General features: G+C 32.5%; 1 protein-coding gene across 1 annotated transcript; it reads right to left on the bottom strand.

The window, feature by feature from the left end:
* Nucleotides 1-823: 823 nt before the first annotated feature.
* On the bottom strand, nucleotides 824-22,715 carry LOC129949650 (protein MON2 homolog). Its single transcript, XM_056061233.1, has 23 exons — nucleotides 22,434-22,715; nucleotides 10,774-10,905; nucleotides 10,282-10,710; nucleotides 10,087-10,212; nucleotides 9,835-10,029; nucleotides 9,527-9,761; nucleotides 9,314-9,458; nucleotides 9,131-9,254; nucleotides 8,746-9,043; nucleotides 8,380-8,681; nucleotides 8,124-8,315; nucleotides 7,847-8,059; nucleotides 7,617-7,792; nucleotides 7,387-7,549; nucleotides 7,181-7,325; nucleotides 6,838-7,118; nucleotides 6,203-6,418; nucleotides 5,819-6,136; nucleotides 5,466-5,750; nucleotides 5,219-5,403; nucleotides 1,478-1,900; nucleotides 1,334-1,416; nucleotides 824-1,280 (listed from the first exon to the last, which is right to left on the bottom strand). The coding sequence occupies exons 1-23, from the start codon at nucleotides 22,548-22,550 to the stop codon at nucleotides 1,081-1,083; spliced, it is 4,983 nt and encodes a 1,660-aa protein (XP_055917208.1). The 5' UTR covers nucleotides 22,551-22,715; the 3' UTR covers nucleotides 824-1,080.
* Nucleotides 22,716-25,634: the final 2,919 nt, after the last annotated feature.

The following is a 25,634-nucleotide window of genomic DNA, read 5'->3' as shown; positions in this document are numbered from 1 at the left end:
ATATAGAATTGAGGCGAGTTTTAAGCTCGCTTCAACACCACATGTTAATGTAGTAGTCTACAAACAAAGCCCCTCCTTGAAGCAATTGTTAAATTAACTTTTTTTAACATTTCTTCTTGAAAATTGTCCATTTCATAAGTTTTAGTTAGTTTTTTGCTAATTTAATTTTAACTCTTGATTTTCACAAAATTTTCTTCGATTTGTGTGTATGTTTATTATTATTCTCTGACAGATCTTTCAGTTGTACCAATTTTTAAATACAAAAATCTGGCTACCGCGGATCGTTTTGTTGGCAATTTCTCACTGTACTATTTATACCAAAAAAACGCACTTAGTATCTATAGGATTGAAAAGGTTTGGAAAAGATTTGCCAAATTTGCTTTACGGATGATTTTTAGAAACTCATACTCCATCTTATGAGTTTGAGTTTTAAAAATTTTCAACGCACATCAAAATATGTTTCGGAGATTTCTTTCGTCTCCGATATGTGTATCCGAACGGTTACGATGATACCAAATTCGTACATTTCGGACAAATCGGAGAAAATTCGTTGCATTATTTGTTTTTGTTTATAATTTCTATATATTTCCCCAAGACTAAATATTCATCTTCACTTCATTTTGTACATTTTTTTAATCAATATATCACATCTTAATTCTGATGACCAATTTAGTTATACCTTTGATTTACGAGTATGTATAGTATGAGCTTGATCAAACAAAATGGTTAAGGTAACTTACAAAACACTCAATTAAAGCTTTTGCATCTTTTTCGGCAGAACCCGAATAATAATGTATACATGAAATTTAAAAATATAAAAAAGTTTATAACAAAAATGTTTCCACAGTATTTTGGGAAAGCTTTTTATTATGCATACAATCATTCTCAATAAAAGACGTCTAAGATTAGATTAGGCCCGGAATATATACTTACATAAAATGTATAAGTGGTCTTCGATAAATAATGTTTGCTGTTAACATTTATTCTTTGACACATACGTACTTATAGTTACTTGTACATGATAACATGATCAATTTTGCATTTTGCCCGAAATTATTTAATTATGTATATTTATTTGTATCAATTTTTATTTTGTATTTCTTTTTCTTGGACGACAGCAACGCCTTTTAAATCATAATAATAATTTGGTGGTTGTAATAATTCTGTGTATTGTAATAAAGCTTCTCTCAATGATCTCGATACTTCTGCGGATGTTGTTGTTGTGCAGTCCACAAGATATGGATAGAGCCCAATTAATTGATCCCACGCTGATTTATTAACTAGAAATTATAAGGAGTATTAAAACTAAATACATTTTTACATACAAACTCACCTTTGTTAGGGGGTGCTTTTTTCATTGAAACTATTAAAGTAGCTATTGCCTTCAAAACAAAAGCAACTTCAGAAAGTCTAAACCTGAAAATGTATCAAAATAGTTGAATGTAGGTTTGATTCTTTTTCACATTCATTAGAGTACCTTGATAATGGACATTTTCCACTTTGCCTTTCGTCATCACTAAAGCGCTTTAATACTTCTTGAAATCTATGTAACAAGGCTGTAACTGCTAATCGCCCAGCAAACTCTTTTCCACCTGCTGAAACAGGTATATTTCTGTTATTATTGCACGAACCATCTAAAAGCGAAAACTGCAGCAGGGTTTCGAAGCAGGTTTTAGCGAAAATTTCTCTTATTTTCCAATCAGCTTCGTAGCAAATATTCGAGTCTGACGCTGAATGAATTGATCCTTTATTGAGTAGGACAACTATCTTCATAATAAATTGATGAGGAATAACATGAGAGAATGGTAAAACTTCATCCCGTAGTAGTTCAATGACTTGACAGTCTATTGTTTCGTCTACAACTATTTCCTCTAAACCACGATCTTCAACAGTGCAAACGCTAAAATAATTAAATAATATTTAGAGTTGTTAAAAGCTAATAATTTTACTGTGAATAAACAAATTATAAGACCTAATCTATATAATAATAAGGAAGTACACGAAATTGAACTGTTGGAAAGGAATCGTCTTACAGAAAGTAAAAATTGTGTATTTAAGAAATTATTGAGATAATTCATATATCGCCCACTTTTACCAGTGCTTCGTGACATAACCTTGAGTGTTCTTTCACTTAACTGACATGTTGGTGGTGGTCTAACATTATTTTTTGGGTCATTATCTCAATTTTTCTAAACATAAGATATTTCAAAGAATAAGAATAAGATTGCAAACGTTAAACTTTTTTCTGCTAGCTCAGATGAGGAGTTCATTTTTTGACTTCTGCCAGAAAACCTTTCATCTTACAATCTGTTTTTGATTGTTTTACTTGAAAACAGTAGGTAAATCATATGAAAAAAAGAAGAGTCCGCCCAAAAATTCCTTTGCGGTAAAATGTATGGTAGCTCTGAGTATTGGGGAAAACAACCTGGAGCGATGAAGAAGCCGGATCCCGGTTGTGGCAGAGATGACGGAATCAATGGCCAGACCGACTTTCAATACTAGTAACATTAATTCAAGATTCCATATGGAAATTATATATAATTTGTAACTGACTTTCGATTAAAATGCGCATATTTTGAAAAACATTTCGTTTCTATAAATTTTTGCTAATTTTAAAATAAATGCAAACAAGAAACTGATAAGAAAAACTAATGTGGAGTTTTAAATAAAATTTAAATACTACATTGCTAAGTTTAGTTTTTAAAAGTTATGTACAAAATAAAAGCCTCCTTTTCTATGGTTTTCTTTTTCATCAATGAATATACAAACATACATATATAATGTTATAATGTTTAATTAAAATTAAAAATATTTGTAAGGCTTTTTTTTAATAAAAACACTCCCAACAACGCAAAGAAAATTCGAACTCCCAGAGGTTTTTTTTTATATATGTTATGATTTAAAACACAAAAATATTTTATTATAGACACAAAAAGTGTAGTTGTAGTCATATTGAAGTGTCAATAAGAATAGTTGTAATGCAATGTAAGACTATCTATGATTCTAATTGAAATGGATGTGGTCAAAAGATAAAGTTTTATTCAATACATCGCAGAAAACTACAAATCTCTTGGATGGAAACTAATATTTACAGACGCATCCAAAGGGGACACGTACACCTCGTTTGCTGTTGTTGGCGCCAACGGTTCCGTTGTCTCCAAAGGGCTACTATCCTCTCACACATCCACTTTTACTGCCGAAGCGTTTGCTATATACCAAGCCATAACACACTCCCAGAAAAGAAAAACGATCATATTTTCGGATAGCCTTTCAACTATAAAGGCTATAGAAAACATTTCGAACTCGATTGAAATAGTAGAGACCATAAGACACCATCTCATCCTAAATCCCGAAACTTTAAAAATCATCTGAATTCCCGGCCACGTTGGGATCAATAGCAACGAAGCAGCTGACGCAGAAGCCAAATCAGCGAAAAAAGAACCATTAAAAGCCTTTTTTCAACACAATAAAAAAGATACTACCAATTTACTTCTAGAAAACTGGAAGTTCAAAAGAAAAGAATCTTGGACAAACTACAACCACTCATACAAAAATCTAAATCCAAACGGGGACAGAGCAATCTATCCCAGCAACATATCTTTAAAAAAACTAAAGCTATACATCCGGCTCAGACTGGGCCACTCATACATTACACACAAACACCTGTTCAATAAAGAAGCACCTCCACTCTGCCATCTCTGCGAGGATAACTCTACTCTTACAATGACCCACCTTCTTTCCTGTCCAAAAGTCTCTTCAACCTGCGCAAAACTATCAAAGGAAAACTTACACCATCTTTTGAAAAATATCAATTCGGACAACATAAATTTGGTATACAATATAATGACGACTTTAAAAATTGAAAACTCTATTTAAAACAAAAAATAAAAAAATAATAATAATAACAATAAAAACTACCTATGTATGTATATATCTCTTATCTTTTACAATTAAAAACTTAACTTCCCTAGTAGATAGCCCTGGCAGCTAATTTCTAGTTTAAGTAATTATTAAATTTGTAATTTATTTACCATTTAATAAAATTAATAATAATAATAATAATAATAATAATAATAATATTCAAAAAACCCTTGTTTCGACCTTGAGTATAATGTAACGTGATGAAAAAGACCACTTTTAAACATCTTAAGTCGTTTGGAAAATTTAAAATTAAAACTAAAAAATCCGAATTTTATCAGACCAATATCACTCAACTATAGTACCCGTGGCATGATGGTTAGTGCGTTCGACTTTCATGACAGAGGTCTTGAGTTCGATCCCTGACTATGCCATGTAAAGTTTTTTTTAATGTACTGCCTCTTGCGAGGAGTTGACAAATTCCCCAAGAGTTATTCTTGTTATGAAAAGTGCTTTCTCAACTGTAGGACCCTACACATCGGGCTCCCAACAGGATTGATTTTGAAACATCTTAGTATCAACGATCTATTGTATGCTGATGACGTTGTAATATTCTCTGGCAGTGCTCCTGAACTGCAAAATTCTTATAAACAGTATTGAATTTAAGAGTCAATCTTGAAAAATCAGAAACAGTGATCTTTCGAAATGGAGGCCGGAGAGCAGCCCAAGAAAAATGGTTTTTCGGTGATGTAGAAATAGCTGTTAACAAATATCTTGGATTTATTTTAAAATCCATGTACTGTACTGTGCACAAGTGTGGGGCTACAAAGAGTATGGCCAAGATGAGAAGCTGCAACGTTTCTTATTGAAAATATGTCATGAAGCTACCGAATAATAGAAAAATAAGAACACCTACTGGGCCAACGAATGGACGTTGCTTCTCTGAGAAGCGTCAATTGAACACCCTCATTACACAATTAATATATATATTGCAGAATGCTAAGAGAAAAAAACTGCAACGCGAAGCAGTTCCATGATGATTGCTGCAACTTATTCTACGCTGAGGTCCCCAATTACTTTTTGGATTCGAATCCACAAAAGATGATTAGTCTAATGTTTAAATTACGTAATACATGCTACTTTTTTGGAGTTTGTCAAATATTCATGGGATACAGGAAGCAATTGCTCAGAAGCCATCTTTTAACAAGAACCCAGTTCCTAGATTGCTTAAATGGCCAAATTTATGTACATCAAATATGTTTTTATATAATAAAATAGATAATGAAAATAAATTATTTCCTACTACTATTATTGCAATGTAAAATAATTTAATAATAAGTTTTATTTTATGACTTTTTACCTTCTTGGAAACAAGAATTCATCAATTGTGTCTGCCAAATCATCCCACATTCGAATGAAGTAATTTGGTTTTGATATTGCAACCTTCAGACCTGTGTGCAACACGGATATTAAGCTAGATATAGCTAGTTTCCACGTACTGGATGATAAGCATTTATATTTCATGGCAAGAGGAGTTCGTAAGGCCTGACAAAAAAAATCAAATCAAAAAAATAGAATACTTATGTTTTAGGAATAACCTCTTTCACCTTTATTATTTCATGGAGAACGCCTTCTTGTACAACAAAATCTTCAGTTGCTGTTGCTTGGTACAATTTGACCGCCATGCTTATAGCCTTTTCTCCAAATGGAATGTAATTCATACTGACTAGTTCAACGGAAGTTGTATTTGAATAAGAATTCTGTGTTTTTGTTGTTTTTTCTTCATAGCCTTGCCAAACTGGAGGGGTACAAGCGAATTTACTTAACAGCAGAAGCTGTTTAAATATCGCTGGAATCATACACTGAATCGTTGTATTTGGAGAGGTTGCTTCCTACGATAATTTATATCATGATTAATATGATGATATATATGATGATTTATTAACAATATTGTACTTACTTTTTGTACCAATTCAATACATTCTAAAACACCATCATGCAATAGAGTCTGTAGAGAATCACACATCGGTGACATAACATAAGGAACTGCATCGGTCTGAACTGGTATCGTTACAATGTTACTAATAACTGAACATAATTTTTCAAAATCCGATTCCGAAAACCTAATGTATATGTGTTGGAAAATTGCTGGAAAAATTTGGACCAAAGCAGTAAGAAACGCCTGATTAGGAATGTAAAACTCTTCTGTGGAATCATTTGTTTTAACGGTAAGTTTGGTACTTTCCAAGCCAATGTTTACCCAAACTTTCCAAGCAATCTAGTTAAAAAAAAATGTATTATGATTTTTTTCGTTTATTTTTCAATTGAAATAAAAGAAACGTACATCCCACAACTCGTCATGTAGTTGCCCAACATTTTCAGTTGAATTTGTGGGTTTATCTGAGTTATGATACATTATTTCTTGCAGTGACTTCAGTGCAGCAAGTGATACTTCTCCATTTTTACTCAAAGCAGTATTTTGAATAAATTCTAAAATAAGTGACCAAGCTCTATCAAAATCACCCAATTCTTGAAGAAGCTCCCGCTTGCTGTTAAACACCTTAATAAAGAAAAAATAACAACTTTTTAGAAAAAATTCATTGTGATAAGTAAAGGAAAACGTTCACATTGATTTTAAAGATGCATTTTGCTGGACACATTTTGCATATTCCTCATTTACTACTTGATTAAATTTATTTCTTTTTCAGGTATTGTTGTTTTTTTTGAATTGGAAGTTGAAATTTTTATTAAATAAGTGAGCTGTATTTTCGCTTCATAGATTAATACTAAAAATAGTTACATACGCTTTCGCGTCTTTGAAGATCACTCACGGGGCTTAAATTTTACTAATAGCTTAGTACATGCAATTGAACATTTAAGAAAGTACCATTTTATAGATTGTAGTAAATGAGGGTTCAATTTGCTTGTAATAACAGTGAATATTTTTCTACTTCATGTCATTTTATCTTATTAACTTACTCTGCAAACCCCAGATAGTGTTAAAACTTGAGTTTCAGCCCATTGCTTTTGAGCTGTATTTCTTGAATGATGAATAAGGATGTTACTGCTCAAGTCCACTTTCTCGTTACTTGCGGAACTTGATAAGGTTCGAACATTATCTAACAAGGGAAACAAAACTTGCCATACGAGAGCTTGCCAGGTTGGCCCGTTTATAAGACTTCCATGTGCGGATATAGTCGAGAATAAAGTCTGTCCAGCAGATTTTCTTACAGCAGGTCTAAGATCAACACAAAGCTCACCTAAAAAAAAAACAAAACAATTAATATATAATTCTAATTTACTTAATTTATCTACACCTCACCTAGCTTTGCGTACAGACACATCCAAAGTTTATCGAACTGCGGCATTTTAAAGGCTCCTGGAAAGTCTGGCAATATGAAAGCTTTATCTATTTCGATTGACATTAACTTTTCTTGATTTTGATTGAAAAAATCTGATATATTCCACTAAAAAGAGAATACTCAGTAACTAAATACAAAATCTCTTTTTAAAATTGCCTTAATTTACCATAAGTCCAATTGCTGTTAGAGAAATGTTAAGTTCCTGAGTTTGGGATCCGAATTTCGATGCGGTACTTATGCATAATGGCAGACATCTCCATGGTATTATTGGTAAGAAATCAGTTATAACTAATTGCAGGCATTGGAATGCTGTTCTTATAAGTTGTTCACTAGAAAAATTGGATAAGGTCAATGAAAATATAATTTAAAATATGTATAATTCATTTTGGTTCTCACCCGTGCCGGTCATTAACAGCACCTATAATTTGAATAATTGTTGGCCAACCAAACGAAAGTATGTCCCCAGAACCGTTTAGAATTTGTAAGACGCAATCTAATTGCCTTTGTCGAACATCAGCATGTGGTACTGTAGATAGCTCTAAAAGCGGATTTAGAAGCATAGTTTGAAGAACCTAAATCATAAATTAGATTAACATTTGGACAAGAAGTCTTTGCATGACTTTTACTTTGTTTTCCTTTAATGGCACACTATGTTTAAACTGCAATGCAGCTTTTACTAAATAAGTAATAGCTTCCACACCCCACTCTCTCATTCGGATATGTCGGTGTTGACAGACCTCTAATAAGTGATTGCTCAATGGGCGCCAAAGTACTTCAATACGTGCCATATTGACCAAACCAGTTTCAAGGAGTTTTGCTACTGCAAACAATGAGGGTTCCTGGATGTAAATTTTGTTTGTTTTTTAATGCATATTTCTTTTGGCTAAGATAATTTATACTGACTCTATTTGTATATGCAAGCTCCATGGCTTCTTGAGATAGTTTGCATAGAGCATCTATTAAATGATGTAGTGCAACATCATCTAAGTTCTGACTGGATTCGAAAAGCTCACTAAGCATTTGAGATAAAACAGGTAAATCAGCCATTACAGCTGTCTGAATACCAACGTTTTCTACAGCGGGTTTTTGAATTGCCTGTTTAGTGAATTAATATTTATTTTTTTAATCAAAACTATACAATTTTTTTTAAACTTTTCACCTGAAGACTTCCACCAGTAGAAGGCTTTAATCCAAGAATCCAAACTAAGTGTTGAAGTGTAGCAAGGATAATCTGCCAAGAAGTTCCCAATATACCACCATGATTATGAGCAAGGAAAAGTATTGCTCTCATGCATTGTAAATTTTTCGATGTTAACATAACGGGAGCTTGCATGACACTTTGAGGTAAAGAAGCACTCGGTAATGGTGTACCGACTGCTACAATTTGCTGTCTAAAATCACTCTCATTGCAGGATCCCAATATATGATTATTTAAATCCTGGCTCTTATTTCTTGTATGACCTTTTAAAAAACAAATAAAAAATTAAGTTATTTATGTCAATTTTGTATACGACAAAATTCTCACATCTTAAATCTACATCCAATTGTGCTCCGTTGAATATTGATAGAGCATAATGGGGAGGAAAAGAGGACCTACAAATAGATATGATAAATGCATCTCGGGCATTGAGCAAGTTAAGTATTCCACAAAGTGCCGAATACTCCTGCATCGCTTTCAAAATATTATCTGTTGTACTTTCATCGACAGCAGCATCTACAAGCGGAACGAACGCCGATAACAAACCTGACCAGCTTGATTTGACCAGCTGAACGTTGAGTGAATTTTCGTTGTCAAGGTCTTGGTTACAATCATCTAGATGAATCTTAATTTAAATAGTTAGTTTTTGATGTGTTTTTAATTTGTCTATTTCTACAACACAAACAAAAGTTACAATCATAAAGACACTTACATCTGGACAACTTTTAATAATTACGGAAATCGATCTGGTAACATCTAAAAGAATAGCGTAAGCAACAGAAATTCCATAACCATCGCGTATAGTGGGTGGTTCAACTTTATCCAACATTTCTAAACTGTGAATTCCGTGAATTAAATAACATATTTTTTCACAGTTCAAAAACAAAATACTTACTAAAATGATTTTGGTGTATTAGGCTCAAATTTTGCAGCTAGCGGCAAAAAATAGCCCCTAAACATAAACCCAGATTGTTGCAAGACATTACCGCTAACATTAGCGTTTTGGCCATTTCCGACGCTTATTGCATGTCCATTAAAAACTAAGTAAAAGAAGAAAATATTGATTTCCAAATTCTAAAAAACAAATAACCTAAATATGTATATTTACCTGAAGAGACATGAATAAAAGAATGGCGGACGTATGTCCCCAAAGCGGTTATCATATCTTTGACAATGTTGGTAGCATGGTTTTTGAGGTCATACGACATACAAAAGAACGAAATGAGGTGAGGTTTTGTCACCATTTTATGAATAACTTCAAGAGCTAAGGCACGTTGCCAATTCGGTTTGTCGGGATCCAAAAATTTTATAATTAATGATAGAAATATTTCACATTCAGTTACCTTAAAAAAATTAAGATGTTAGGAAACGAGAAATTAAAAATAATTCGGGTGTTTGTATTTTTGTTTTATTTACCAAAAGTGTGTGGTATTTATCAATCAGAATTGCAACAAGCCTTAATAGACGCATACTTATCGGAAAGTATGGCTTCTCTTGAGGTACATTTGAAGTAGTAGTTGTTTGATTTTGTCGATGTTTTACGTTGGGAGAAAACAGTTTTATAACAAGCGCACACACACGTTCTTTTAATAGTATCCTGAATTCTGGATACTGGAATTGAGTTATATTTTAATAAATTTACATGCTTCGATAAGTGTTAAATCTTACATCGTGAAATACTGAGCTAAAGTTTGTGAGCGTTGTTTCCAACAGTTCTAAGCCAAATGCTCTGCTTACTTCTGTTATGCCAAAAAGCCAATAAGGTTGATCAGAGTTCACAAGTTGAACGAGATCCTAAAGGGAAAAAATAAACGAAATATCGTTGCTTTATAAAACTATTCATAAAAAGAGAATAAGACTTACTTGAAAAAGCATATATGCATCGGACGCCAAGGGATATAGTTCTCCATTCGTTGTCGGAATTTTGCCTGAAGTAGGATCATTACTTCTCTCTACGTTATTTGTATTACCTTGCTGATGTTGGACATCATTTTTCTCTAAAAAAACACGCTCAAAAACTAATGCAATAAGCTGACGGACAGTAGCTCCAGCAGTATTAACAATAGTTGCATTTTTTGAATTGTGTAAACGAAAACATAAAACAATAGATTTCGCCAAGGTTTCTCCATAGACAATGGTATTCGTTGTTAGAAGAAGTGTTACTGTTTGAAGTACTTTAACTTCATCCATATTGTTCTCCATTAGCATCCATAGAGCATCAGTTATGTAGCGTGCGCCTTTTTGATCTACAACTTGTTGTGTAATAAGTCGCTGCATCATGCCAAGACAATACTAAATACAAAAATACCAAATATTTTTAGACCAAATGAAGAAGTAATTTTCAAATATTTTTACCTTAATAATTTTGGGATCTTTTGTTTCACATCCTTGAACAAGAGGATATAAAATTTGATTTATGGTTGAAGCGATCGTATTGTGTTCATCACTTCCGACATTGTTTAATTTTGCCACAGCTTCATCGCAGGACTATTGAACAATTGTATATTTAAAATAATTAATTTAAATTTACCAATACAAATATTTTGGATTAATAATATTTTTGAGCCAAAAAAATAAGTTCACCTATTATAAATCTTTAATTTTAAAGATTTTCAATTATTAAAATTAAATAAAATGTGAATTTTTTAATAGAATCAAAAAGCTAAGCATAAATTAAATTTTTGGTAACTCCATTATCGTATTAACATGAAAACTTTGTAAAGAAAAGAAGAATTCTTATGATGAGTCTAGAGTCAAAAATTAATTGAAATCTTAGTTCTAATACCTTAAAGATACATTTCTCACGGATACTGAATGCAGATGTACTAGGTGGCGCAAGAGTCCATGAAGAACCAGGGCCTAGTTACTTACAACTCTCATTCCTGTGTGCGAGTAATGTTGTAAGAGTTGGAAGGGACTTACAGTTTATATGCCGAATCCGAACGGCTAATTTGTGAAATCACTTTTTCATGACAAGAATAACTGTTGGAGGATTTGTCAATTCCTCGCAAGAGGCAGTATCCGTGAAAACAGTTAGGTTGCACAGGCAGGCATTGAACCCAAGACCCCTTGCATGACAGTCCAACACACTAACCATGACACTACGGGTACTACTCGGCTTATTTGTGTGAAATTTTTAATAGCGCAAGTTGAATCCATGAAGACAAATTAGACACATCCGAATATCAACTTCACACGTTACTCAAGCTTATCAGCAGATTCAATGCGCAGAACGATTTCAATGTTTAAAAAGAAATTTGAATTATTGAACCATACTGCATCGGCAGGGGCGTCTTTAGACTTTTGGAGTCCCTGGGCCCAATATGTAAGTTTATTTCTTTATATTTTTGTTGATTTTTTTTTTTTAGATATATACATATGTAAGTTTAAGTATAGGTACAATAAAATATTATTGAAGTGATACCTTGATAGTCATCAATTGATAAAATTGACAAGCTGTTTAGTCTATCTTGTAGCATTGTGCTTCGAAGTTCATTTTTATCCGGTTCAATTTCGAAAATGAACGATCTCCACTGCAGTTTGAAACCATCAAAGATAAAAAAAAATCTATAGGCAGTTTCTACATTTGGAAATATGTATGTTCCCATTTCATACACTATAATTAGACTGTACAATTTTGATATTGTAAAAAGATCTTCATTTACATCTTTATTGAATTGTTTTAAACACTGTACGAGGTGCAAGCATTCTACCTCAAGTTCTTCTGCATTAACATCTCTATGTTTTTTAAAAAACAGTTCGCAAGAATTTTGCAACTCCACTGAAGTCAAATATTGCAATTTCTTGATAGCGATTGGATCGTATTTTTAATTGCAAAGTAATTGTGCCAATAATTGGAAAAGAGTTGATATTTTAAACTTTTCTTTCCCAATTTGCTGGACGGATGGTGCTGGGCTAACAAAATATGTGGCACGCGAACTTCGTACTATTTTTTGTTGCATTAAGTCTTTATAATAGCATCCGGGTTTTGAATTTTGGCATACGCTTCAAATTTATCAAAATTCTCCCTAAGAGCATTTATGAAAGAACAAAGCGAATTGGCAGCAACGTCAATCGTTATTGTTTCTTTTTGAAGGCTCTTGCTGGTTTTATGAATTCTTTCTAATATTTTTCTCCAAATGTCTATTAAAATGAGGAACTCCAGTTTTCAAATTTTCTTAGACAGGCTTAGCGCTTTGCTTTTTGTGTCTGGAGCTTGCTCTGGATCTCTAGAGATAGATGTCAAGGCTTCAGTAATTTGCTTATAACCATGATGGAGCGCGTTAACTGCATCAGTTCGTGTAGACCATCTTGTTTCAGTAAGGCTTTTAAGAACACTATGTGAACCTAAACCTACATTCAATTTATTCCAGCGATGATGGGTAGAAGCAGAAAAAAAGTTGTGTATTTCTTGAACCACTAGAAAGAAACTTGTTGCCTCCTGCACACAGCCGCATGAAGGCCTACTAAGTTAAGAGAATGTGCTGCACAAGGTACAAAGGCAGCAAATTGGCACTTCTCCTTTAATCCTGCTTGAAAACCAGAATATTTTTCCGACATACTAGACGGATTATCATAGCTTTGTCCTCTACAATCCTCTATTGAAATATCATGATTTTCCAGAAAGGTCCAGATTTTATCAGCCAAATATTCAGATTTATGCTCTTGAAAAGGTATAAATTTTAAGAACCTTTCGATGGGAACACAAATTTCAACATACCGAATTACAAAAGCTAACTGGTCGATATTAGAAGGGTCGGGTGTACTGTCATTTTTGCCGATATAATTGTACCTAAAATTTTCATTAGGACTTGTTTTCCCATTATATCAATGAATGCGTTGCAAATATTTGCTAATAAATAGGAAGTGTATCCCTTTCCTGAGTTCTCACATTTGTTTAATGATCTGCGATAAATGAATTATCATGGGACAATTTTGTGTGTGTTTATGGAGTGAGTTGAAAAGTCAACATGTTTGCAGAACTGTAGACAGCGTGTGCAGGCGTATGATTAAAGATTCATGTTGCCAGAAATTTAAGATGTTGAGGAGGAGAATTTCAACGGAACGGAGAGTTTTCTATATAATTCTTGTATAGATTCATTCATTTTCAGTTGGTGGATTTGGGGGCCAAATAATTGCGGGGCCATGCTTAAAGACGTATTACCCATCCTTTGTAAAAATTTGTAATATGACTGAGAGAAATGATATTTTTCTTTACTCGGGGAAGCAAGAAAACTTTTATTTTGTGAAGATTTTTTACTTGAATGAAATGAATCAATATAAAATGTAGATATTTTGTAAGCTCCAAATTAACATTTATGATCTTGAAATATAAAATAATTTTCAATCAGACAGTCTTTAAATTCCATGCTTTATTGTCTATTGTCTGTAAAAAAAAGGTAGGTAGGTACTAATTCTTTGGACTTAGAAGGCAAATGATAAGACACTCATCATCCCGGTTCTCATTTATGGCGTTGAGGCCTGGACCCTGTCAAAGAAAGATGAGAGCGGCCTAGGATACTCCGAGAGAAAAATTCTTCGGGTGATTTTTGGTCCCATACGTATAGATGGAGAATAGAGGAGAAGATATAACGACGAACTGTACGGGCTGTACAGCGACACTGACCTAGTTAGCAGAATTAAAGTCCAACGGGTAAGATAGCTAGGTCATGTAGAGCGGATTTACATCAACGTTTCAGCCCGCAAGGTCTTCAAATCCAAATCAAATTAGAGGAAGACCGCGACTTAGGTGGCTCACACAGGTGGGAGAGGACCTCAAACAACTTGGCGTGCGAAACCTCGGACTGTAGCGCCACCTTAAGTAAGAACTAATAAATTACTGTTAACAAGAAAAAGGGTTAAGACTAGAAGAACGTTAATGATTTAATAATATTAAATTAAAGTTCTAAAGATGTAGAATTCTAAAATACAGTATTGTAAAAACAAGTAAATAAAAATAAAATAGATTTACCCATTTTTCACTTTAAGTGATTCAATGGGTTCAGCGAAATGATGGATGATAATATGAACTCTATTAGATAATCACATGAGTCAATATTATTGTTTTTAAAGTAATGATCAAAGGTTAATTAACATATTGGTCTGGTCAGTAGCAGTACGAAAATTCAAATTTTTGTATTCGATCTAGTAAGCATAAGTTGAATGAATGGGAATAATTGTGCATCTAGGGCCCACACTCGATGTATACAAAACTGGAAAGCTTAGCTCAAGAGTATCATTTTTGATTACGGACACAGAATTCTAAACTAATCTAAACGGTACGTTCTTTTAACAGTATACAATTCTACTTTGTTTAATAAGCTTAGCAACATTTTTGTTTGATTATTTAATTTATTCATTTCAAAGATTATAAAATAAAACACATTTTTCATTTGCATATCATGCACAATATAGTACTTTTATCTTATAAAAGCAAATTTTATTGTTAAGATGCCGTATTATCAGATACAACATAATTTGTAATCAGGGCCGGATTTAGAGGTCCAGAGGCCTCAGGGCAATAAAGGAGCGGAGGCCCTTCGCCCCAAAATATTTTCAAAATAAAGTAAACTATTTTTTTTTCACTCGAGTTTTTCAATAAATAATTTATTGTGAAACCAAGTTGATTCCTTTCGTATTGAACAAACACATGTACATAAATATACGAAAAAAGAATTATCTGAAATTTAATTTTAGGGTTAACGAACGGAACCTTTCGAGCTTTTTTCGCCGAAAAATCGTTAATGATTTCGTTGCAATCCAGTTCTCGGAGTAAATCGCTTTCAATAGTCAGGAGAGAGAGCTTCGATATATTTTTTATAATTTTCATTTTTGAAAATGAGCGCACTCCAGTGCAATTTGTTACCATCAAAACCAAATACATTCCCAATGCAATTTCGAGGTTTGGGAATGTAGCTCTGAAATTTTGATTTTCGACAATTTGATAGTAAAGTAGTTTCTCCTCCTTTTCCTTTTTGTATGAGTCAATCAAAGACACAAATTGAACCAACCCATTACCAAGATTAGGCTCTAAATCATCCGGATACACTTTTACCAATGCCTCTGCAACAGGGTACAAATTTTCAGCATTCATCTTCTCGATGTGATTAAGGAGTCCAAATCTCGAACGTACAGCTTCATAGGCATGCAATCTTTCAGTAAGAGAAACGGATAGCTGGTCAACACTGGGATGAGGGCGGATACTTAGTATTTTTCCTTCGGTAAAAGATTTGCGTCTTGTGCTTTCCCGTAATGAAGCGAATTCAACATCACATTTCTCGTTCTGGTGCGGGTGCGTGATTGTACGGTTTCAACACCACTCACCTTTGATCTTCTGTAGAAGGTACGTTGCTTCATTCATTACGATGTTTTTTTGCTCTTTATTGTAAGATATGCTGGTTAGAGCTTCTTTGATTTCCGAATAGCCGTTGAATAAGGCTTTCGTAGCTTCAGCTCGACAAGACCAACGAGTGTCGCTGAGTTAATTTCTCAATCAGAATTCGGTACCGCTCTGTACTGGCTGTAAAAAACGTGTACGAATTCTGCACGAAATCAAAGAATTGAACAGCCGATTGACAAAAGTTAGCAGCTGCCTTTGCCACTAAATTTAGAGAATGACCACAACAAGGTACGAACATAAATTATTTTTCTCCAAAATAAGAACCTGCATCTTCTTGTAGTTGCCACTCATGTTTGCATCATTTTCATATGATTTTGATATTTCACTGATTGCCTAATTTGAGTGGAGAAATATAGACCAATGGTTTCTCCTTTTTACGATTAATATAATTAAATAACCATGTATGTACCAAGCACTGTAGGCTGCATACATATGAAAGGAAAAGATGTTACAAAGATATTGTGGGGCCCCCTCCCCGTTTGTGGAGGCCCCGTTTCTTCTACCCCCGTTGCCCTCCCCTCAAACCGGTCCTGTTTGTAATTATTTCCTAGGCTGGGCTACACCTGAGTAAACAATGATTAACAACAGATTGTGTCACAAGATATGTTTGATCTTTTCCCTATACGGGTATTGACTTATTCGTGCCATTGAACAACGACACGGCGTGAAAAAAGGTGTATTTCCATATTCACCTGTTTGGCCATCCGAACAGCTATTTGTAAATAGTCGAACATTTATTAACAGACGCTTTAATAACTTGGTCACAAACCAAAATATCCGTTTTTGATAGAAAGTAGTTCCAATAATAAAATGTGTACGATGATTTAAAAAAGTACAAAATCTCTACGTTTTAGATAAAGTTTCAATCATTGTAGTATCTCAATTAGTCTTCGTAAATTTTCATTTTTTATGAGATGACTAATGGTTCTTCATTTGACTCTATCTGATGTTTTGAAAAACTTTAATAATAATTCCTTTATCTTATTTATTCGTTTAAGATAATTATTAATGATACTTCCACCAATTTAGTACCCGTGGCATGATGGTTAGTGCGTTGGACATTGATATTAGTTTTTTTTTTCAAATTTTCTAATAAATACAAAAATAAATACAATTTAAATGTAAAGTAAAATAGATCTTAGGGCCTTAGTTTTAAGTGTTATAGTTTAACTTAAAGTGTCCGTATGGGACCATTAAGTTAGTTGTAAGTTATGGATAATTAGAATGAATTAAAAAAAAAAAAAAAAAAAGTGCGTTGGACTGTCATGCAAGGGGTCTTGGGTTCAATCCCTGCCTGTGCCACCTTAATTTAAAAAAAAAAAAATAATTTTTGCGGGTACTGCCTTTTGCGACGAATTGACAATTCCTTCAAGAGTAATTATTGTCATGAAAAAGTGCTTTCTCAAATTAGCCGTTCGGATTCGGCCTTAAATTGTAGGTCTAGGCCCTCGTTCACAACGGACTGTTGCGCAGCCCCATTTTATTTGATTTGAATTCCACCAATTTTGCTTATAGTTCAAGTTTAATAGATTTTTATTTCTTAATTTAAAATTACATTTTTTTCAGAAATTAAGTTAAAAAAATCTTATAAGCATGTCATTGCCTAGATTCTAAATTGTAGTTTTAAATTTTGAAAACATACAAACAGGTTTTAATTTTTTAAAGGAAAAAATCAAACAAATAAATTACCCTTATCGTGTGTTTAAAAATTTTGATTATGTATTTGGTTTAGATGCATTATATCATCATCTTAGTCCCGCCAAGAAAAGTCCTTCTTAACTCTTTTAAAGTTCAAAATTTTTCTTTGAAATGTTTTAAATCGACTCTTACCGACGTATTGCACGTTGAAAAAATAATCAGCAGATCCTCAAGATTCAGCATGAAGTTCAATCGTACTAGATCGCCTTTCATTTGGAAAACCGCAGATATTATATTTTGATTGAAATCGATGTTAAAACAATTTATTTCACAAAGATTATGTTCAAGAATGCTATTAGCGTCACGTCAACATTTTTCAACAGTTCTAGCGATGAGATGAAAATCTTTAGACTTCCTTTCCATTGAAGACATAAAAGTTAAGAATAAAATCCATTCCACAGTAATCTGCTAACCCTTTCAACTTTTCGAACCAAAGACTTTTTTTCTGAGTAATAGTCATCATCAATATTAAAAACTCTTAATAGAAAATCGATGTGCAGCCCGAGTGTTTTGATGAAAAGTGGTGATAGCCCGATTTCAATGTAGTTTGGTGTATTTTTTGGAAGTTGGAAAGAAAAATCTTTTTTACGTCGAATCTTAATAGATTTTCTACCGATTCATATTTTCTGTAACCTAAATTTTACATTTATGTATGTGCTTACTCAAAATTTCCGTTTATACATTATGTGTTTTTATACTTTGTTTAATATATTTAAAAACTTCATGCTATAGCCTTGAGATTACGAATTCGTAATAAGATCAGAACCTGCCCTTACTCTTCTTCCAAAGCTTTAATGGAAAGACAGCTACAGGAAGCTATTCCAAATAAACCTGAACAGATAGCTCGAATCTCAAATAGTCTTGAATGTTCCAGCTAATCTAGACATGCACATGTTAACGAGCATTATCAAGAAAACAGCGCCCCAAAAAACATCGTCAAAAAAGGAGGTTTTGGCAAATTAGCAAAAGTCGTTTGACAGTGATTGCATGAGAGCTAGGAACCTATCTTTTTCGAACTTGAAATTATTCAGAACGACCAATAACATCAATTTTAGAATCCTCTATGCTATTGAGCACATTGAACAATTGAAAATCCATTTTACAAGTTTGCTCAACACTTCACACATAGCACCATAGTTTCAATGCGCAACACCTTTAATAATTGATGAATTTCTGGATGCGCCTATATCCCAAAATGAGGTAAAAATAGTTATTAAAAAGAAAAAAAAAATAAAGCACCAGGGGAAGATAGAATACCGTATAAATATTTTAAAATTATTACATCAGATTTCTTAGGGCTTCTAACTATGGAGTACAACAGAATTTTCGACACCGCTGACGTTCCCGAAAGTTTTCAAAGTTTTCGAAAGGCAATTATTTTTTCGCTACATTAAAAATGTAATTTTGAAGATCCATCAAATTATAGAGCCTTCTCATTTTTAAATACAGCAGTAAAGATCCTTGGCTCCATATAATAAAAGTAAAGGGAAAAAGCTTTATGCTTTTTTTGTGGATTTTTTTACAAGCTTTATAAATATGGAATCTTAACTAAACTTATATCTGTCATTAGAGCCGTGTACGAAGAAAAGGTCGCACGAGTTAGGGATGAAAATTCTCTCTTCTCTTTATCTAATACATAAATGAATAATATTCCAGGACTGATGTTCGCGGATATAGTTTTCCTAGCTAAAACTATAGACGGGATGCAGCTAATGATAAAAAGGCTTCAACTTTATTGCAAAACATGGAATCTGGAAGTAAATCTTTCTAAATCAAAAATGATGATATTTAGAAACGGTGGTGGAAGATATTCCAGGAGGGAGAAGTGAACGTTTAACGAGGAACCGATAGAAATAGTAAAGGAATACAAGTATCTGGGAGTTTTGATTGCATCTAACTTGAATCTAGAAAAACATCTGCAATCCACATTATCGGAAGCAAAGCGTGCTATGTGTTCTGTGTGGAGAAGTTGCTTTCTAAGAAATAGCGTTTCGCACATAGCTAAACAGAAAGTATTTCGAGCTACCGCCATTGCAATACTTTCTTACAAAGCGCAAGTATTGGGGTATCGATCGTTTGAAAAGCTGTGGAAAAGTTCCTCCGTTTTTTTAATAAAAATACTTTCAAGTTGCCAAGTACGACACTCAACTATATTTTACATCTTGAAACAGGATTAGGACCCCTCTTTTTAGACACACTTAAATTACATTTAAACTACATGTCCAGAGTTTGGGCGATGGGTGACGAAAGAATTCCGCGAATAGTACTCACACAAGCTATCAATGCTTAAGTTTCGTGTGTTAAACAGTGGAATAAACTGGCAATGAATGCTCACCTACTTTTTCAATTTCAGCAGACGAAAGTATCGAGGTGCTTAAGTTGTATTTTAATGACTTCATGACAAAAAGTCAGCAAAATGATGTAGGTTAAGTTTATGAGGGAAGCTGAAGCATCTATTTACAGATTTAACTACAGTAAAGTTAACGATTTCTTGAACCACAACACAACGGTTTAGAAGAAACGATCAACATCTTGAATGGAAAACTAGGTTTAGACCTTCTGAATGAATACATACTCATTGAACGCTCTTCTCTATAGAACCAGAATAGTGGAGGAAAATTTGTAATGTTTTAAAGTTTGAAAATTATAAAGATTATTTTATTGAATTGTATCTAATTAGCTTATTTTTCATAAATATGTATAAACAAAAAAATAATGTCAGTCTAGTAGACGGCCTTCGGCCAAACCATTTAAAGACATGTATAATCTTACAATTAAGAAAATAATGTTTGTTCTTGTATCTTTTGAAGTCATTAAAACTTAATAACTAACTAATCCGACAATGCAAATAATTTCATTTGTGCGCAGAACAGGAGTCAACTTATATCGAGGGAGCTGCGAATGATAATAGAGACGAATACTGATATTATCCGAGAGCTGATGATAAATGCTAGCCTATTGGGAAATTTTATAAATATACAGTTTGGATTGGAAGGTCATAGTGCGTATTTGCATTTAAATTAATTATTAAAAATATACTGAAAATACAAAAAAATGTTTATAATTTGGGGTCAAAGGGGGTAATGTAAACGATTTTCCATTTTTTTATTTTTTTTTTCACTTGTAATGTTTGCAACAGCTTAAATATGCAATGTCGAACATTTTTGTTTATGCTACTTAAGTTGGGATTGTATTATCTATCAAAGCGTTTATAGCGTTATTTATTTATTAGTTTTCATAAAATTTGATGTTTACATTTACCCCCTAGTTTTGTAAGTAAAAGAGAAAAATGGGGTAAATCAAAAAGGTACCAGTCGTCTCCTGGTCTACCATTGTGAAAAGGGAAAACCAAGTTCTCTGTCCCTATAATATATATAGGTACCTATTACCCCAAGGAGATCATTCTTATCGCAAGGGTAACCATCACGAGATCTGAAATAAGGCACTTGCTATAGTGTCCTCCACGTCTGAAGAAAGTGCTGGTTTACTTTCTCTAGATATAATCACAGTAGGATTATTCCCTCCACTAATGTGACTATAAATAACAGAAATAGGAATACCGTACGCTTCTGCTGCTTTTTGTTTTTGCTGCGCACATCTTTTACAGCATAGTCCTCTGAAGTGTATGATGGAGCTGTGGCATCTTGAAAATGTATGTATAAAATAACCCCCAATTTGTTAACTTTTACCCCATTTCGGTGCTTACATTTACCCATAATTGGAACATAATGGGGTAATTGTAAACAGCCAATAATTTTTAAATTTTGTTATACAGACAAATCTTCTTCGATCGCCTTTCTTTTAGGTAACATAATACATTTTATTTATACTTGAAAAATCACTATTTCAATGCTCAAAGCTTTTATGAAACATGGGGATATTGTGTGTTATTGTTATATTAGAGTGTTTCTATGAAGTTTTTAAAGTTAAATCAAGATATAGCGAATTGAACGAAATATGATAAGACACCAACATTTAAAGTCAACAGATTGCTGATTGTCATCATCTGCGGCTTCTAGTTAATGCCGTAGTAAATAATTATAAAAGTAAGACGTTTAACAGTTAATGGCCATTAGAATTTCCAAGGGAATGCTCTTCTGCAACATTATACCAATAAACTAGGGGATTTGTCAATAGAGGATCCACAGCGGGTGGAATGTAATCATTTTTAGATGTTGTCAGTTCGGTCTGAAATGAAACCGAACTAGATAGCAGATGGGGAATCCCTTATCCCCATATTGAGAAATACGTGTAATTTGGACCCAACAAAACACAACATACCAACTTTTTGTATACTACAAATCTTTTAATAATGATACAAAAGTACAGCACGCTTTAGAACTTAGCGTTTTTGTGACAGATTTGTGAACTTTTTATAATAAATGTTCTTTTATCATTATTCAAAAAAAAAATACCTAGACTGTTTTCCATTGTGTGTTACACTTTTATGATATTTGTTTCTTGTGTTCGAACAATTTAGTAAAATCAAACACCAAAATAGTTTGTGGCTACAGTAGTAAAAAATATCTGGGTCATTTTATTAAATAAATCAACTAAAAAGAATTTTTAATGGAGAAACTTTATCGATTTATAATCGACTGTGAGGACACCGTAAGCTACTATTATGTTAATTTCTGACATTATTGGTTAAAACTGAAGTTCTTAGAAAAAACAAACAAATAGATTTAATTTCTTTTAGATCTAGGATTGGCTTCAATTTACCGTTATTATATTTCTGTATCAATTTAAAAAAAAATCCGAAGTAGCTTTTAATTAAAATGATGTGTCACCATTCACACCTCGATGCAATACGATAAAATCTATTATGTATATTTTATTGTTTATTTTTATTTTATTGTATAGTACAGACATAAGAAAGAAGACAAATATAAAATTAAGGAATCATGATCTTAAGTACCTCCTTAATGTGAGGGTATTTCTTCCTGGTTTCGGTTGATAGACTACGAAAATCAGATCGCAGTGCATCTAAGAATTTATAGATAGAATCCCCTTGTAGTTTCGGAACGAACGACATTTTTATATTTAATTTTAATTATATCAGACAACACATTAAATAGAAATTCAAAACAAAATGTTTAAAGTCGGTATTTTCAACGAAGGATATTTACTATTGAAGTAAATTAATTTTTACACTTCACTTCCATCTCGCAAGTCGAAAAAAAAATATAAATACGCTAATATACGGTTGTCAATATTCAGTTGAGTATGCACTGTGATATGTCACTTGCTATGGATTATTTTAATCAAGGGAAATGATAAATTCCACTGGAAGTTTGTTTGACGTATCATTATTAAACTTCGCCCATTCGTGGTGAATCGAAGAAGAGGTATATTGCTGAGAGAAAAATTAAGAACAAAACAAATTTTTGAGTAATAATTATTTGTTAATGACTTTTTAAAAAAAGGTATATATGTTGGCTAATGTTTTAAAACTAAACTAAATACTTATTATACATAAAATGTTTCAAAGAAAATCACAAAAAACATAATGCTTATAAACTAATTTCAAAATAGTACTTATCTACTTATCACAAAATAAAAAAAAACTTCAGTTTGTTAAAACAAAATATTAATGACCTTTTCTATGATTCAGTTAGATTTTACAGACAATCTACCTAAATATAACATTTAGTGAAGGAAATGAAGATTAATTCATTTAAAGGCACAATTCTCTTCCATTGGCAGATAAATTATCCATAAAATTCAGGTTCTGGTGGATTTGATGGAGATGGCATGTTTTGTTTGGAATAAACAAAATATTTTGAAAACAATTGCTAATCGTATCGAGACAATATTCTACTTGTCATCATAATCACCAAGCCATATTGCATCGCAATCAAGTTCTGCGGTATCTTCAACATCGATTAAATTGATTTAGATTGGTCCGCGCATCCTGCTTATTGCGGCTCCATTGGTCCGTTACTTGTTTCGGCGTCAATTCAAAGCCACTTGCCTGAAACGCTTTTAATAACAAGCCAACATTTAGCTTAGAATCTATAACATGCGCAAGTGGACAAGTAGCTCCTTCTTTGACATCGTCCAATTTGCCGATCTGCTATGTTTTAAATTTTGGCTATCAGCCATTTCTAAAATGATGGATATTTTTTAGAACAAAATCACAATTATATATTAAAACAAGTATTATTCTATTTTTTGTTTATAAAATATTGCCACGAACAATCAGCAGACAACAATCACAACAAATCTCAACTCTTGTGGCCTGAAAAGTATTTGTTGCGTTCGCTGTCAAAATGACAGTGCAAACGTTTATAGTTGAGTTTCCCAACAATAACTGGGCGTTAGCCCTTAACTTAACTACCAAAATGTTTATTGATATGGTAAAATATTTAAAAGCCAGTTAAATATTTAAGTAAGTTTTAATTTCGATTATTGGTAAGGCCCTAAAAATATTTTTTACAAAATTATTTTTTTAATGTTTTGATATCAGTTTTTATTTCTTTATTTTTTCCATTGACCTTTTCATTGCCGCATCACGAATTTAATTCTGATTTTTATTTTACTATATGGAAGTCAGTAGAACACGTTTAAATGTTAACAGATTTAAGTCTTTTCCTTTTCGGACTTAACCCTACTTTTTTTGTATTTAGTTTTTTGAGAATCAAACTAGTTTTTTGGACTTGATAGTACGTTTTAAAATCAATTATTATTTTTCTAACAAAACTAACAAGAGAGGAAGCACAGCTACAAAGGTGAAATCACTCAAAAGGGGTATTTTCTTTGTGCCTTACCAATAATCAAATTTAGTGACGACTTAAATATTTAAGTGGACTCTAAATAATGAACCATACCAATAATCAATTTAATAGTCAGCTTAACGCTAAACGTCACTCTAAATTTTAGAGTAGAGAAACGCGTGTTTAACTTCGTGATTAAGGTTTAACATCATGTTTGTGCTGTCATTCTGGCAGTTGGCAGGAAAAGAAATTTTTCGTATGTTTCTTTAATCTGCTGCAAATTTATTTTTGGCTGTGACCGTGAGCTCATAAAAATTAGCAATCAAAATAAACAAATAGATTAATTTCTTTGTATTTAAATATATAAGTTGTATTGTAAGTATTTAATATATATAAGCTTGACAGAGCATTCAGGAAATGTTAAATGCCACTGGCTATTGCCTTAAAAACGCAAGCCAGGAGCAAAATAAGTTTAGTCGGTTTCAGAAGGAAACTGGTGAACATCCCCCAAAGAACATTGAAATATCTGCAATGCTGTCAGTGGACTTCCAATTAGATAATGCGAGATTTGATACCGATGCAATTCACTCATATGTCTGTTTGGCAACAAATGTAGTAGATAATGTAATAGAGCAGAGTTTAGTTAAAGACGGGTTTAATTTGGTTATTGGTTAACACACAAATAAACTCGTCTCTAAAGTTTAACGTGGCGTTTATCTAAACGCTTGTTTAGGCAATAATTATTGGTAAGGCCCTTTGAGAATATGAATCGATTAGCAGTCTTTATCTAGTATGTCAGTGTTTTTCACGCTAAAATATTAAATGATAAGCGGCAGATAGCAAAGGGCTTAAAATGTCAAATCAGTGTTTTAATTTCAAAAAATGTATACAGTTTAAAATGAAATGTCAGTTTGTTTTACTCGAAAAAGTATAAATTTGAATACAAATTCCATTTTAAATTTGTTTGATTTATTTAATTTTTTAATCTCTTTATTTTGTTCATTTTATTGCTTTAATTTCGTTTCTTTTTTGACAATGAGCAAAATTAAGTTAATACAAATATGATCTAAGAAATTTCATATCTGAAAAAATATGTATTAAAAAATGATTTTATTAAATTATTTACAATAACTTATTTAAAATTCAATATTTTTAATACTTATAAACTTTTTAAATATTGTTACATTATCGAATATTTAATTTTAAATATTAAGTTGGAATGACAGGTGGCAGTTATTGCCACTTCCTTATTCTTATGAACACAAACTTAATGCATAACTGACTTATTGTATCTTACTGTTTTTAATGACTTCGAAAAAGAAAAGAACGAACGATTGTAGTCGTGCTTTAATTGTTACCATTAACATATTTTTGTTAACTAACAATATTATATAAAATGCGGA

This window comes from Eupeodes corollae, chromosome 3 (genome assembly GCF_945859685.1).
Source record: "Eupeodes corollae chromosome 3, idEupCoro1.1, whole genome shotgun sequence".
NCBI lineage: Eukaryota > Metazoa > Arthropoda > Insecta > Diptera > Syrphidae > Eupeodes > Eupeodes corollae.
This window is presented reverse-complemented; position numbering and strand designations above follow the sequence as displayed.

Bases quoted from the DNA above. Each gene is read 5' to 3' on its own strand.
- LOC129949650 (XM_056061233.1), bottom strand. From the start codon at position 22,550: ATGTCGTTCGTTCCGAAACTACAAGGGGATTCTATCTATAAATTCTTA. The intron at 9,459-9,526 runs GTAAATATACAT...TCTTTTACTTAG, and splicing joins TTTTATTCATGTCTCTTCAG to TTTTTAATGGACATGCAATA. The intron at 8,682-8,745 runs GTGAGAATTTTG...GTTTTTTAAAAG, and splicing joins ATTGGATGTAGATTTAAGAT to GTCATACAAGAAATAAGAGC.